Genomic DNA, 14,220 nt, shown 5'->3' on the forward strand with positions numbered 1-14,220 from the left:
ATTCAATTCAATTCAATTCAATTCAATTTTATTTATATAGCGCCAAATCACAACAAATGTTGCCTCAAGGTGCTTCATAGATACAGAGAAAAGCCCAACAATCATATGACCCCCTATGAGCAAGCACTTTGGCGACAGTGGGAAGGAAAAACTCCCTTTTAACAGGAAGAAACCTCTGGCAGAACCAGGCTCAGGGAGGGGCGGCCATCTGCTGCGACCGGTTGGGGTGAGAGAAGGAAGACAGGATAAAAGACATGCTGTGGAAGAGAGACAGAGATTAATAACAGATACGATTCAATACAGAGAGGTCTGTTAACACATAGTGAGTGAGAAAGGTGACTGGAAAGGAAAAACTCAATGCATCATGGGAATCCCCCGGCAGCCTACATCTATTGCAGCATAACTAAGGGAGGATTCAGGGTCACCTGATCCAGCCCTAACTATATGCTTTAGCAAAAAGGAAAGTTTTAAGCCTAATCTTAAAAGTAGAGATAGTGTCTGTCTCCCGAATCCAAACTGGAAGCTGGTTCCACAGAAGAGGGGCCTGAAAACTGAAGGCTCTCCCTCCCATTCTACTTTTAAATACTCTAGGAACAACAAGTAGGCCTGCAGAGCGAGAGCGAAGTGCTCTAATAGGGTGATATGGTACTACAAGGTCATTAAGATAAGATGGGGCCTGATTATTTAAGACCTTGTATGTGAGGAGCAGGATTTTGAATTCAATTCTGGATTTAACAGGAAGCCAATGAAGGGAAGCCAAAACAGGAGAAATATGCTCTCTCTTTCTAGTCCCTGTCAGTACTCTTGCTGCAGCATTTTGGATTAACTGAAGGCTTTTCAGTGAGTTTTTTGGACATCCTGATAATAATGAATTGCAGTAGTCCAGCCTGGAAGTAATAAATGCATGAACTAGTTTTTCAGCGTCACTCTGAGACAGGATATTTCTAATTTTAGAGATGTTGCGCAAATGGAAGAACGCAGTCTTACATATTTGTTTAATATGTGCGTTGAAGGACATATCCTGGTCAAAAATGACTCCAAGGTTCCTCACAGTGTTACTGGAGGCCAAGGTAATGCCATCCAGAGTAAGAATCTGGTTAGATACCATATTTCTAAGCTTTTCAGCGCCGAGTACAATGACCTCAGTTTTATCTGAGTTAAGAAGCAGAAAGTTAGTGGCCATCCAAGTCTTTATGTCTTTAAGACATTCCTGCAGTTTAACTAATTGGTGTGTGTTATCTGGCTTCATGGACAGATAGAGCTGGGTGTCATCTGCATAGCAGTGAAAATGTATGCTATGTCTTCTAATGATGCTGCCTAGGGGAAGCATGTATAATGTAAACAGAATTGGTCCTAGCACTGAACCCTGTGGAACTCCATAATTAACCTCAGTGTGTGAAGAGGACTCTCCATTTACATGCACAAATTGGAGTCTATTAGATAGATATGATACAAACCACTGCAGTGCAATACCTGTAATACCTACAGCATGTTCTAATCGCTCTAATAGGATATTATGGTCAACAGTATCGAATGCTGCACTAAGGTCAAGAAGGACAAGCACAGAGATGAGTCCACTGTCAGAGGCCATAAGAAGATCATTTGTAACCTTAACTAAAGCTGTTTCTGTGCTGTGATGAACTCTGAAACCTGACTGAAACTCTTCAAATAAACCATTCCTCTGCAGATGATCTGTTAGCTGTTTGACAACTACTCTTTCAAGGATTTTTGATATGAAAGGAAGGTTGGAGATTGGCCTATAATTAGCTAAGACTGCTGGGTCTAGAGATGACTTTTTGAGTAAAGGTTTAACTGCAGCCACCTTGAAGGCCTGTGGTACATAGCCGATTATTAGAGATAGGTTGATCATATATAAGATAATTTTTTCTCTAATGATAAAAATTTTATTTGTGAAGAAGTTCATGAAGTCATCACTAGTTAACGTTAAAGGGATGGTTGGCTCAAAAGAGCTCTGACTTTTTGTCAGCCTGGCTACAGTGCTGAAGAGAAACCTGGGGTTGTTCTTATTTTCTTCAATCAGTGATGAGTAGTAAGCTGTTCTGGCTTTGCGGAGGGCTTTCTTATAAAGCAACAAACTATTTCTCCAGGCTAAATGATGATCCTCTAAATTTGTGACACGCCATTTCCTCTCCAGATTACGAGTCATCTGCTTTAGGGTACGTGTTTGAGAATTATACCACGGGGTCAGGTACTTCTGATTAGAGACCTTAGTTTTCACAGGAGCTACAGTATCCAGAGTCGTACGTAGTGAGGAGGTGAAATTATTAACAAGATAATCGACCTCTGTTGGGGTAGCGTTCAGATAGCTGCTCTGCTCTGTGTTGGTACAGGGCATTGACGATGATAACAGTGGCTGGATTATATTCTTAAACTTAGTTACAGCGCTTTCAGAAAGACATCTACTTTGATAAAGTCCACTCTCCACTGCTGCGTAATCAATTATTGTAAATGTAAATGTTATCAAGAAATGATCAGACAGGAGAGGGTTTTCAGGAAACACTGTTAAATGTTCAGTTTCTATGCCATATGTTAAAACAAGATCTAGAGTGTGATTAAAGTGGTGGGTGGGTTCTTTTACATTTTGAGAGAAACCAATTGAGTCTAACAACAGATTAAATGCCATGTTGAGGCTGTCATTTTTAGCATCAACATGGATGTTAAAATCACCCACAATAATTATTTTATCTGAGCTCAGAACTAAATTAGATATAAAGTCTGAGAAATCAGACAGAAACTCTGTGTAAGGCCCAGGTGGACGATAGATGATAACAAGACTGGTTTCTGAGTTTCACAGCTGGGGTGGACGAGGCTAAGCATCAGGCTTTCAAATGAATTAAAAGTCTGTCTTGGTCTTTCATTAATTAATAGACTGGTGTGAAAAATTGCTGCCACACCGCCCCCTCGACCTGTGCTTCGAGATTTCTGGTAGTTAGAATGACTCGGGGGTGTTGATTCATTTAAACTAACATAATCATCCTGCTGCAACCAGGTTTCTGTAAGGCAGAGTAAATCAATTTGTTGATCAATTATTAAGTCATGTACTAACAGAGACTTGGAGGAGAGAGACCTAATATTTAATAATCCACATTTCACTGTTTTACTCTTTGGTTCAGATGTGGATACTGTATTGTTCTTTCTTTGTAAATGTTTAAGTTGTTTGTTGCTGGTTTTTAGTTTGTTTTTTGTCTTTTTGGAAGCAGACACAGTCTCTATGGAGATGGGTTTTTGGGGGGGTAGCAGGAGGAGAGAAGCTGCAGAGAGGCGTGTAAGACTGCAACTCTGCTTCCTGGTCCCAACTCTGGATAGTCATGTTTTGAGGGGTTTAATAAATTTGTCCATATTTCTAGAAATGAGAGCTGCTCCATCCAAAGTGGGATGGATGCCGTCTCTCCTAACAAGACCAGGTTTCCTCCAGAAGGTTTGCCAATTATCTATGAAGCCCACATCATTTCTGGGACACCACTCAGACAGCCAGCAATTTAAGGAGAACATGCGGCTAAACATGTCACTCCTGGTCTGATTGGGGAGGGGACCAGAGAAAACTACAGAGTCCGACATTGTTTTGGCAAAGTTGCACACCGATTCAATATTGATTTTAGTGACCTCCGATTGGCGTAACCGGGTGTCATTACTGCCGACGTGAATTATGATTTTATTGAATTTACGTTTACCCTTAGCCAGCAGTTTTAAATTTCCTTCAATGTCGCCTGCTCTGGCCCCTGGAAGACAATTGACTATGGTTGCAGGTGTCTCTAGCTTCACATGTCTGAGAACAGAATCACCAATTACCAGAGTTTGACCCCCAGCGGGTGTGTCACCGAGTGGGGAAAAACGGTTAGACACATGAACGGGTTGGTGGTGTACCTGGGGCTTCTGTTTAGGACTACGCTTCCTCCTCACCGTTACCCAGCCATCTTTCCCCAGCTGCTTGGGGTCTGCCGGGGAACAGCTAGCGGGGCCTACGCTATCTTCGGCTGCACCAGCTACAGGGGCCTGGCTAGCTAAGGCTGAGAGCAGGGTGCAAAGCCGAGTCTCCAGATCAGTAATCCTGGCCTCCAGAGCTGCAAATATGCTACATTTGTTACAGATATCATTACTGCTAAAGGAGGCCGAGGAGTAACTAAACATCTGACACAATGAGCAAGAAAGTGCAGAAGGGACAGGTGAAGTAGCCATGGTGCTAACGGGTCGGCTACGAGCTAAGCTAGCGAAACAGTACAGAGACAGTGAGTGAATACTTTGGCTATAAATTAGGTAGTGAGTACAGAGAAAGTGTGCTTCGGATGAAGCACGTGAAGATTATACTGTGAAAAAAGAATGTATTTAAAAGTTGTTAATTAAACTGCTAAGCAAATAAGCTACTCAGAAACACCACTGTGTTTGAGCAGGAACAGGAAGCGATACTATACCACAGAGCGAGCGAACACCAAGTGACAGCGGTCAACGAATAAATTCTTTACAAATCCTACCATGTGAATTCATGGATTTTTTTTTCACATTCTGTCTCTCACAGTTGAAGTGTACCTCTGGTGCAAATTACTGACCTCTGTCATCATTTTAAGTGGGGGAACTTGCACAATCGGTGGCTGACTAAATACTTTTTTGCCCCACTGTATATATATATATATATATATATATATACACATATACATATATATATATATTTCTCTGGCTTAGGCTTGTGACACATTCGGATTTATATTTTCTGCATAAACCAAGCTGGAGTTGAGAACAATGGGAGATTTTATTTGGCCACTGGTTGCCTCCAGACAGCACAAAGTGATTCAGAGAACACAACCTGGGTCACATCAGACTCAAAGTTAATGCTTGGTCCTTCACATTCTCTCTCTGTTCCATTTGTTTGTCCAAATCCATTTTGTTTCCCATCAGGGGCTCAGCCACTACAGGATGACTGCAAAATGTAAAAACTATGTGTCACGCTGCTGTTGAGTAACAGATTTGGACATAACAAGCTCTTCGAATTAAGGTAGAAGACTAGAAAAAGCAAGCAAATGAGCTAGCAGACCTAAAAACTTGCTTCATACTTGGACTGTACATCCCTCCTTCCACTCCTCTACAACCAACTTTACACCAAACCAATGTTCTACTTTCAGTGTTGATTTTTTTAACATGCTATATTATAAAGTGTTGGAGTGAAGGATATGTTTCCAAAGTACTTAAACAAAGCCCAGGTTCCTCCTACTGTCTGCACAGGGTGATTGTGACAATGAGGTGTCAACAGTGCTGACTTGGGCCTCTCTGTATTTACACCTACATGTGATGGAGCATGGTGGAGAGGAGGTCAGCATGAAATGGAGGAAGGGAAGGATGGACGGAAGGGAGCAAGAAAGGTAAAGAAAAGCAACTGAGAAGACGGTTGATGACAATCAAATGAAGAGACAGCACAAACACACACATGCATGCACGCAGTCACACAGACAGGTATACGAGCACAGGTGCACACACTCACACACCAACAGAGAATACACACAAGTCAAACTGCAGCTCTCGGATATGTCAGCAAAGAACACGTGTTCAAACAGGCTTTCACACAGACGTGCAGAACTGACATACAAAGAAATCAAGAGAAAAGATGGAAGGGTGATCGCTATTCTAGTAAGAAAATGGAGGATGACAAAAAGGGATGAGGTAAAGGACAAAGTAAGGTCCAAGAAAACTGAGAAAAAAAATTAAATGAAGAGAAACCTACTAAAGAAATCTTATCAGTATGCTACACAAGAGCCTGTATTTAGATCTGATAAAATCTAAATACCACTACAAAAGAACAACTCTACTTATGAAGAACAATTAGAAAACATTTCACAGAATATTTCTGCAAACAGGGAACCTGTAATATCTCATAAGGAAGAAACACAAGAAAGAGAAAACTGCCATTGAGAGAGAGAGAGAGAGAAAGGGGTGAGGGAAAAACAGAGTGGACAGAGAGAGAAATCAGGACTTTTTGGAGACGTCAGGGGGCCAAACTTGTGACGTTGGAGCTGGAAATACTGTTACAGAAATAACCAGTTGACAACAATTTCAGCACCGAACAAAAGTGAGAGAAGAGGAAGAAGGAAAGCTAGAAAGATAGAGGCAAAAGGAACCGTTTCTTTATAAAACTACATTCTTAAAAAGAGCAGTGTGTTATAGGGCTTTTATACTCGAAGGTTTACAGTATTGCTGAAGCCACATGGAAGCCTTTTGTTAATGATAATGAATTCTATGGCAGTGAAATATATTTGTAGCATTTTCCAAAGTATGTAGAGACTCAAGAATGTATTAGAGAAGTACTACATTGTGTTGTTGTTCAGAGAATAGAAAGACACCTTTACAATAGAGATGTTTACAACAGAGGCAAACCACAGTAACTACGCTTGACCTCAGTCACGGACAAGAAATAACACATTGTGCAGGAGGAGCTGTTATCTGCTCTCTAAACTTCAGGATGCATCCGTAGCTTCTGAGAATTATGCATAACAAACTCCTTGTTTTTTTAAAATCTGAGTCACTTATAAAAGTGTTGCATCTTTTGCATCAGGGCACATCAGACAGAGAGAGAACAGTTAGCTCCCTCCTGCACTGACAAACGACAAAAACAGTCTCTGGCCTGGGACCAGGAGTGGGTTGGGACCAGACTAGACAATACCAGAACTACACAGCCGTGGCAGGATTGGGTGCTGTTTGAAAGGGAGAATAAGAGCAAAGAACAGAGGACACATTGCACACAACACGAGTAGCGAGCGAGCCGGAGGGACACAACCATAGAGAGTCAAAATACTGCAGTCCACGTGCCGTGCAGCTGTGTGGCAGTGTGTGGGTGGTTGAGTGGGTGCGAGTGTGTGTTTCTGTGTCTCTGAATGAGTGTGTGAGTGTGTGCATGTATGCACGAATGCTTCTGTATGTGTGTACATGCGTTCGGCGGACTCACTCCCAGGGGCTGGGCTGGTATTGGCTGTTGCAGTGGAGAGAGCTACGTGAGAGGGGGTAGAGATAGTGTTTACGTCGTGGAGCTGACTGAGCACAGAGGAGCGCCGTCTCACCGCTCCCTGAAACGAACCGCTTCGCTTGAACGTGCTCACTACCTCCATCTGCAGGACAGAGATACAAACAGCATCATTCAGTAAGGGCAGGAAAGTCCAGTCTGAGTGTGTGCGTGTGTCTTTGGTCCTTTTAAAAGATTCTCCTGTCACAGACAGAGTACAAAATTCTCTGATTTCAGTGTATCATAACTGATTCATGAATATTACTAACAAAATCTGTGCGTCTACACACTACGCACTCAGACCAAACCCTCTTAATGAAAAACTCGCCACTTTATGCAAAGACAGGCACTTAAGCAGAGAGTCTGTGCTGGCTCTCTGACACTCCTTAGGAGGAGACTGCTGTCGCTTCCCTGTCTTAGTCCGCTCTCACACAAAGTTGTGCAAGAATCAATCAAAGCAATCAAGCGAATCAGTGGCCTGTCTAGTTGCATAAGCTTGCGTACAACATGTAAATACTCACTCCTGCACGCACAAACATATACACACACATACACTCACACCATTTATCTCCTGTTATGTTTCTGAGCATCTAAAATAGCACTCTCAAGGTAGAGAAGGCCATTGTGTGATTGTGACTTTGTGGAACAAAAAGGTTAGCTGTGTTGGGGAGAGAGAGAAAAACAAAATCCTGAATCATTATGTTTGGCACAATTCAGAAGAACACAACAGCATGGATGAGAGAGACTGACTTTTGAAGAGTAAGAACAAATCTAAAATTGTAACTCTCAAAGAAGAGTCAAATATGCAGCACTTTCTTTCCAAAAGTCTCTTTAGTTAGCATGTGACGGCCATGATACTAACAGTTTATTTAGGCAGTAAGAACACTCCCATAGTAATGTGGATTTTATCATGCAGCTCTTTGTGATTACATACCACATCTTTTAAAGATTCCCCAATCTATCTGTAATTAACCTTAAACAAACTGCTTGTGGTCATGACCAAGTGAAGCTTCTGGCTGACATGTCTAGAAATCTGTTGGTGAGACTTTTGGTTAGGGCCTGGTTAAACAGTACCTGGGTCTGGATACGGTTGAGGCCTCTGAACCAGAGGATCTGTCCACGGCGCAGCTCTCTTTCTGCACAGTCGATCTCCTCCTCATCCTCTGCCAGCTCCTCCCCTTCCTCCTCCCCTGGTTCTAGTCCCAGCCCCGCCTCCTTCAAACACGGCAGTCGCTCTGCAGGAACTGTAGCGATCACCTGGAAGCCAGATTTGTAACAATGTTACTTGACCAGAACAAACCAGAGTGACAAAATAATGAGCAGCGTGTGTGCTTTTCCAACCTTAGTTCACATGCAGTGGTTTATTATTTAACTGTCAGTTTTAGCACAAAATAGCTCTGAAGTGTTCTCTCAGGCAGTGTGAATATATTTCCTTAGCCTCACCTTGGAAAAAACCAGGTCTGCCAGCCTACACTTGCTTAGTGTTGTTTGATTCAGCAGGCTGAAGAGCTACTTACCTGCCCCCAGAGCAGCTCTCCAACTCCCACAAACAGACACCAAAGCCACTGCTCGATGTTGAGAGGAGCACAGCTGAAGGGTTTCCCTCCAAACTGCACAATCACGATCTGCAGTAGAAACACAGGAAAAGAACTCATTACACATATACACAAACAAAGCAAAAAGCAGTGTTACACCATGTAGCTCTGTTCTATCCATCACTAACTTTCACACTTCTTAGCATATGACACAAGTCCCATCATAGGGGCAGAGTTCTCATGCTGCCAAAACTTACAATCCCAACAAAAAGGGGAGTCCTAAGGGCTTAACACTGAGCCCCGAGCATGCCCAATTTCATCTAATCTCGCAAACTAATTAGGGTCGAGCTTGGTTCGTACATAGATGGGTGATTACCGTTGAATACCAGAGCCTATTTGAGTGGTTGTGGCTTAGAATGGGTCAGCAAACAAAGAAAGTTTGTGATTGATCCTTGGCTCCACAAATCTATATGCTGAAGTATCCTCAGGCAAAGTACTAAAGCAGAGGTTCGTACGGAATCAGCCATTCGTGTGTGTGTGAATGTGAATGTTGTTGTTTTTTTCTACTCAGAGGACAATGTCTGAACATCAGGCTTTTCAATATGTTAGTGCTAACACTGATAAGTAAAAACCACAAATGATTATATTAAATAAAGGATGATATTACTTTCAGGTTGTGATTAATGTGGCAGAGGTATGTACACATACATATGAGGTCAGAATTACTAACCTTCCACCCAGAAAATGTCTGTTATTAATGTAACTCTCAGGTGTTGTTAAATGGAATAAGAGAATTTCAACACAGCCAAATATCCTAGTTTTATGTGGATGCTTATATTATTTTACTTTGAACACAGAAATACTTTTTTTTTCCACAAAAAGGAATCATTTGCCTATCCTTTTTGCTCGATAACAGCCCGCAGTCATTTGTTGTCTCACTCATGTCTCCTGAGCAATTGTAAGGTAGACCCTACAGCAATACATACAGAAGAGCTAGCTCTATGGCTAGAATTCTAGTTTCATCTCATCTTAACAATGGATGCATAATTGTTATGGCTGCCGTCGTGGGCTGGGGTTCTGACATGTAAATGTGAGTGTGCAGGTGCGCCTCCAGGAGTGGTGGATCCCGAAGATGGTGTGCCCGGATTGGATGCTGCTCTGGAGGCGGAGTAGAAGACGGTGCGGTTGAAGACGGCAATCCATCCATCCTCGGTTTTACCCCAATCGGCTGGGGCTACGTCATGCCCTGTGTTGCTTTGTGAATCCAGGAGGAAGTTGGGCACAGTTTTCTCATGTTTTGTTAGTCAGGAAGGTAAGTGATTGTTGTTTGGTTATTTTTCTCTGGGGCTAGGCAAGCAGTTGCTCCTCTGAGTTAGTTTCCTTTTCTTTGTTATTTTGGCGTGGGTCCACCCCAAAGCCTGAGTGACTCCTATGAAACCCATTTTTGTTTCGTTCCTGTAAATAAACCATTCCTTGATGGTGATGGTGATTCCTGATGGTGTGATGTGCTGCTTGGGGTTGAACTGGGGGTGGATCATTCCTCTTGCTGCGGTCGGGTCCCCTAGACCGGCCGTAACAATAATCTTTTCTCAAGGTTGTCAATAGTATGCTGCAGTCTAATTTGAACTCGTCTGCAGAAGTGGTTTTTCTTGGTCTTGTTAAAGGTAAACTGTTAGGTTTTGCAATGTTGATTGTCATTTATGCTTAGAAATATTTAACCATATATGCTTAGAGGTGTTTAATTAATTGTGTAGTGATAGGATGTGTGATCTTTAGCAGGCTGCAAAGGCTTGGTGTGGATTCCAGAGTGTTCTGGAATCCACACCTACATCCTGGGAGCATGGGAGGAGGTCGTACTTTGTTTTATTGTTTTATGGTAGGATAAACGTAGCTATATCAGTTTTAGTCTGAGTGCCTTTTGTTTAGATGAACTGGTGGACTTTCCAGACCAGTAGGTTTAGGGAAGTCATTTATGGGGTCACGCTCTGACCCCACACACACACACACACACACACACACACCCACACACACAATCCTTTGTTCACATGTATACCTATGTAAGATGTTATATGTTAATGACCCTATGCATATTCATGTAACCACAATAAAAGGAGTGCTATGGGAAACCTGGCTGAGAGTCTGATGGAGGTCAAGTGGTGGAACGACACTTGGCTCCAGGCAGGTCTCCCTCATGCATGAGTAACATGAAGAACTTTGCCTACTTTGGGTCTTGCTTTGCTGTGTAATTATATTGTCTTCAACGTTCCAGCGAATAGGTTCAAGCTACAAACCTATCATTAATTGGTCCTTCGAGAGCCGGAGCCCTGGAGTCGACATTCACCGAGGGGAGAAGAGACACGCTGAAAGACTGACGTCAGCCAGGAAGTTCCTGTAGTAAAGTCCCGAGACGTGAGAATTTGTCATCGGGCAGGTGGATTGGCTGTCTGTCTTTTCTCCTCGATGAATGACGATCGGCGGGATTTGAGGCTACATTACACGCTAAGCAACGCCGAGTAAGTTGAGAGAGCGACTCTATAACCGCAGAACTGGGTTAGGGTCCCGAAAAAAGAGGTTTTGGTAAAATCGCCCAAGGGCCCAAGCGTCCGGTGAGTGTCCGGTTTTGAAATCGCCCTGGGTTTGTGTCCCGAGCGTCCCTTCATTGGGTTTTGTCGCGCGACTGGGTTAGGGTCCCACAACTGGGTTAGGGTCCCGAAAGACTGGGTTAGGGTCCCGAGCGGTCTGGTGTGAGTCCGGAGTAGGCCTATTTTGTGTTGTTGTTGTTGTGTTTGAGTGTGTTTGTGTGAGTGGGTGCGGAGCAGAACATGTGGTCTGTGACACCGGCTGTTGTTGTTATCATGGGTTCCTAAGCAACCAAGAGTGCGTCAGAGGGTGACAGACATTTACGCTGGACTTTGGCAGCGCAAAGTATTTAACTAAAAGAGAGCGACGGCTCCTTAGCTGCGTGGGTTTCACGCGGACCTGAGCCGTGCGGTTAATCGCAGGCTTATAAATGGAAGAGATTCAAATGTTAGAAGTTTTCAGAAAACACACCAGCCTTGAAGAGCGTGTGGAGAAGGCCAGCCCACATCAGCAGCACTTAAGATATGCTCTGGTGAATGGCTTTCCCCCACCCCTTGCTGACACAAAATGTTTATTCTTTAGCTTGCCCTGATCGACAACAGCCTGTGCTCCAGACCATAGATTTAATTGAGGTGGATAAGTGTTACAAGAATCTGCATTAAGCTTAGGATTGCTCAAATTCAGTACAATGACATATGAGATGAAGTAAAATAGGTAAATATTTAAACTAATGATGTGCATAGAGGCATTTGACCTGTGTGAAAGACTGTCGTCTTATTATGAGCCATGGTTGAGATATAGAGCACACCTGTGAAAACAACTAATATGCTGAACCCTGTATGAAACAGCTGAAAACTACATGATGGAGAATCTGAATTGAATATGAAAGTGCAAGTCTTTGCCACTGTGGGGCAAAGCACGCAACCACTGTGTGAGGTTGTGTTGTGGTCTCTTGTGAGCTGATGAGCAAGCTACACATTATCAGATCAGGAGCTGGCTGAGAACTCTTCAAAGAGAGGGAAACCAGAACTATGATAACCGGAGTGTGCAGAGTTTCCATGAGCAGTTTTCCTGCATCTTGACTCATGTGTGTAGAGAGTTCATAGCATCAGCATCATGTTTTTGTTTATTTGTTTTGTTAGGTTGAAAATAATTAAATAAACTTGTGATCATATTTATGGATCACCATGGCACATGCCATTGGCCAAATGATTTATTTACGCAGATGAAAAAAGTGAGTGTGAATGTGTCTGACGTCACAGTGTTTTTATGCACTGTGTAAAAGTAATTGCCTCTTATTGTGAGAGCGGTGATTCTGCAGGTCACCAGCTATTTAAAAAAAAAAAAAAAAAAAAAAAAGAGTGAAAAAGAGACAAAATTTATATTGTAGATGAAAAATAATCATAGGAAAAAGGTTTTGTGTTTATTAGCCAAGAACAACTACTATCTCATTTTCTGCTTTTAAGAAAGGAGAGTTCACAAAAACAGAGAGAGAGAGAGTTGTGTGTGTTGATTAAGCAGTGATGACAATAATGAAAATGTCTTAGTTTGTCATTTTCAGATGAAAAGCAGACCTGAATCAATTTTCCACATGCAGCGGTCGGAAGAAAGTTATAGTGTAACATCATTGGAAACATTCAGGCCAAGTTTCTGGCTAATTTATTTACAGCTCCATGTGTCTCTCAAACTCACAAGCGAGCTCTCACTCCTCCCTGAAGATAAGGAATGCAGCTCCAAAGAGCAATAACATGGCAGATAAAGAGACAGCAGCAAAGTCCTGAGCAAAGAGTCCCAGCAAGCAGCAGCAGTGTGGACAAACAGCATCAGAGAAGAAGAGCAAACCCATCATCCTGAATGATTGGATGAATGGCACTGTGTTCCCAACAAGCTGCAAATTCACTGTGCATGTGACAAGAACATTTGAGGAGAACTGAGGAGACTGTTGGAGTTTGACATTTGCCACCTTTGGAGTAAAATGGCAAGAAGAGACAGTGAAACACAGGACAAAGCTGAAAGAGAACTGCCGGCTGTTGGACTGTTGAAGTGGGAGAGGACAACAGAGTGAGAGCAGTGGTGAGAACACATAGGAATTTTGTTTTCAATATGGGAAATCAAAATTTGGGTTAGCAAACCTGGGGAAAAGAAAACTGACTGCTTAAGTTGGAAAATTGTGAAGGAGTCTGAAACACTGCAAAAAAGAAACATATACAGAATCACACACACAAGCAGAACATGCATTAACCCTACTAACACAAACACAAGAGAGCTTATGAAGATTAGACAACATCTTAAGCATGTGAGTCTGTTTACCATCTTGTCCAAGTCACTTAGTGTGATGCAAAGATCAGTGGACTCATAGTACATTAGTTAAAAAAGGATCAAATAATAGCAGGAAAATGTGTAGGAAAGGCAGCTTTAAGAACATGCCCTGCTGGAGATGCAGCTCCACAGACATTGATTAAACCTGCCTAATAACACAAACACACATGCAATGAAAGTCAGCTTGTTATCTCTCATCAGTGTTAAAATAGTGTGAATTTAACAGACACTTGTTATCAAATGCTGAATTTATCCAATGTTGACAACTAACTCTCTAGGTTGCAGGACAACAGTTTAACTTTTGTGGAAAAAAAAGATTCTGGTTTGATCACCCAGTGATCAGACAATAACTTTAGTAGTTAATATAGTAAATTGGGAGATGCTTCCTGCTTGATTGATGCAGCACAAATAATTTACTGTATGAGGGAAATTCTATTTTTGTGATAACATTTTGAATATGCATTTCTGTTGTCCTGTCATCTTAGTGGGTTAATAGCTGATATGCAAATTAGTTGATCGTTCTTAGATTAATGAAAGGTGACTGAATTCTAGCACGAGTGAATGAGATGTGTTGGAGTTTGTTGTGCGTTGAGTGGAGACTCTAAAATACTGAGTTTCCTGTTTTGATGTGCGAGTGAATCCTGTACCTAGATACACAATTCTGAATACGTCAGAACAAACTTCTTTTGTGAAGTGCATGACAACATGTCACGTGTTTTATGATGAAGGGAAAAAGGAAAACTGAATAAAATGGGTGTGTGTGGCCTAAATGAGTGAAAAGTA

General features: G+C 42.2%; 1 protein-coding gene across 6 annotated transcripts in view; it reads right to left on the bottom strand.

Moving 5' to 3' along the window:
- The window catches only part of atp2b3b (ATPase plasma membrane Ca2+ transporting 3b), a 100,044-nt gene that overhangs the window by 12,158 nt on the left and 73,666 nt on the right, over window positions 1-14,220 (bottom strand). For 3 of the 6 annotated variants that reach the window (XM_085144650.1, XM_085144653.1, XM_085144651.1), the window contains 2 exons: window positions 8,521-8,628; window positions 8,078-8,260 (listed from right to left, as the gene is read on the bottom strand). In XM_085144650.1, the coding sequence (XP_085000776.1) occupies window positions 8,078-8,260; window positions 8,521-8,628 (291 nt within the window). Of the gene's footprint in view, window positions 1-16; window positions 7,110-8,077; window positions 8,261-8,520; window positions 8,629-14,220 lie in introns of those variants that run through there. The other 3 variants (XM_085144654.1, XM_085144652.1, XM_085144655.1) reach the window with 2 other exon arrangements.

This window comes from Neolamprologus multifasciatus, chromosome 20 (assembly GCF_963576455.1).
Source record: "Neolamprologus multifasciatus chromosome 20, fNeoMul1.2, whole genome shotgun sequence".
NCBI classification, from domain to species: domain Eukaryota; kingdom Metazoa; phylum Chordata; class Actinopteri; order Cichliformes; family Cichlidae; genus Neolamprologus; species Neolamprologus multifasciatus.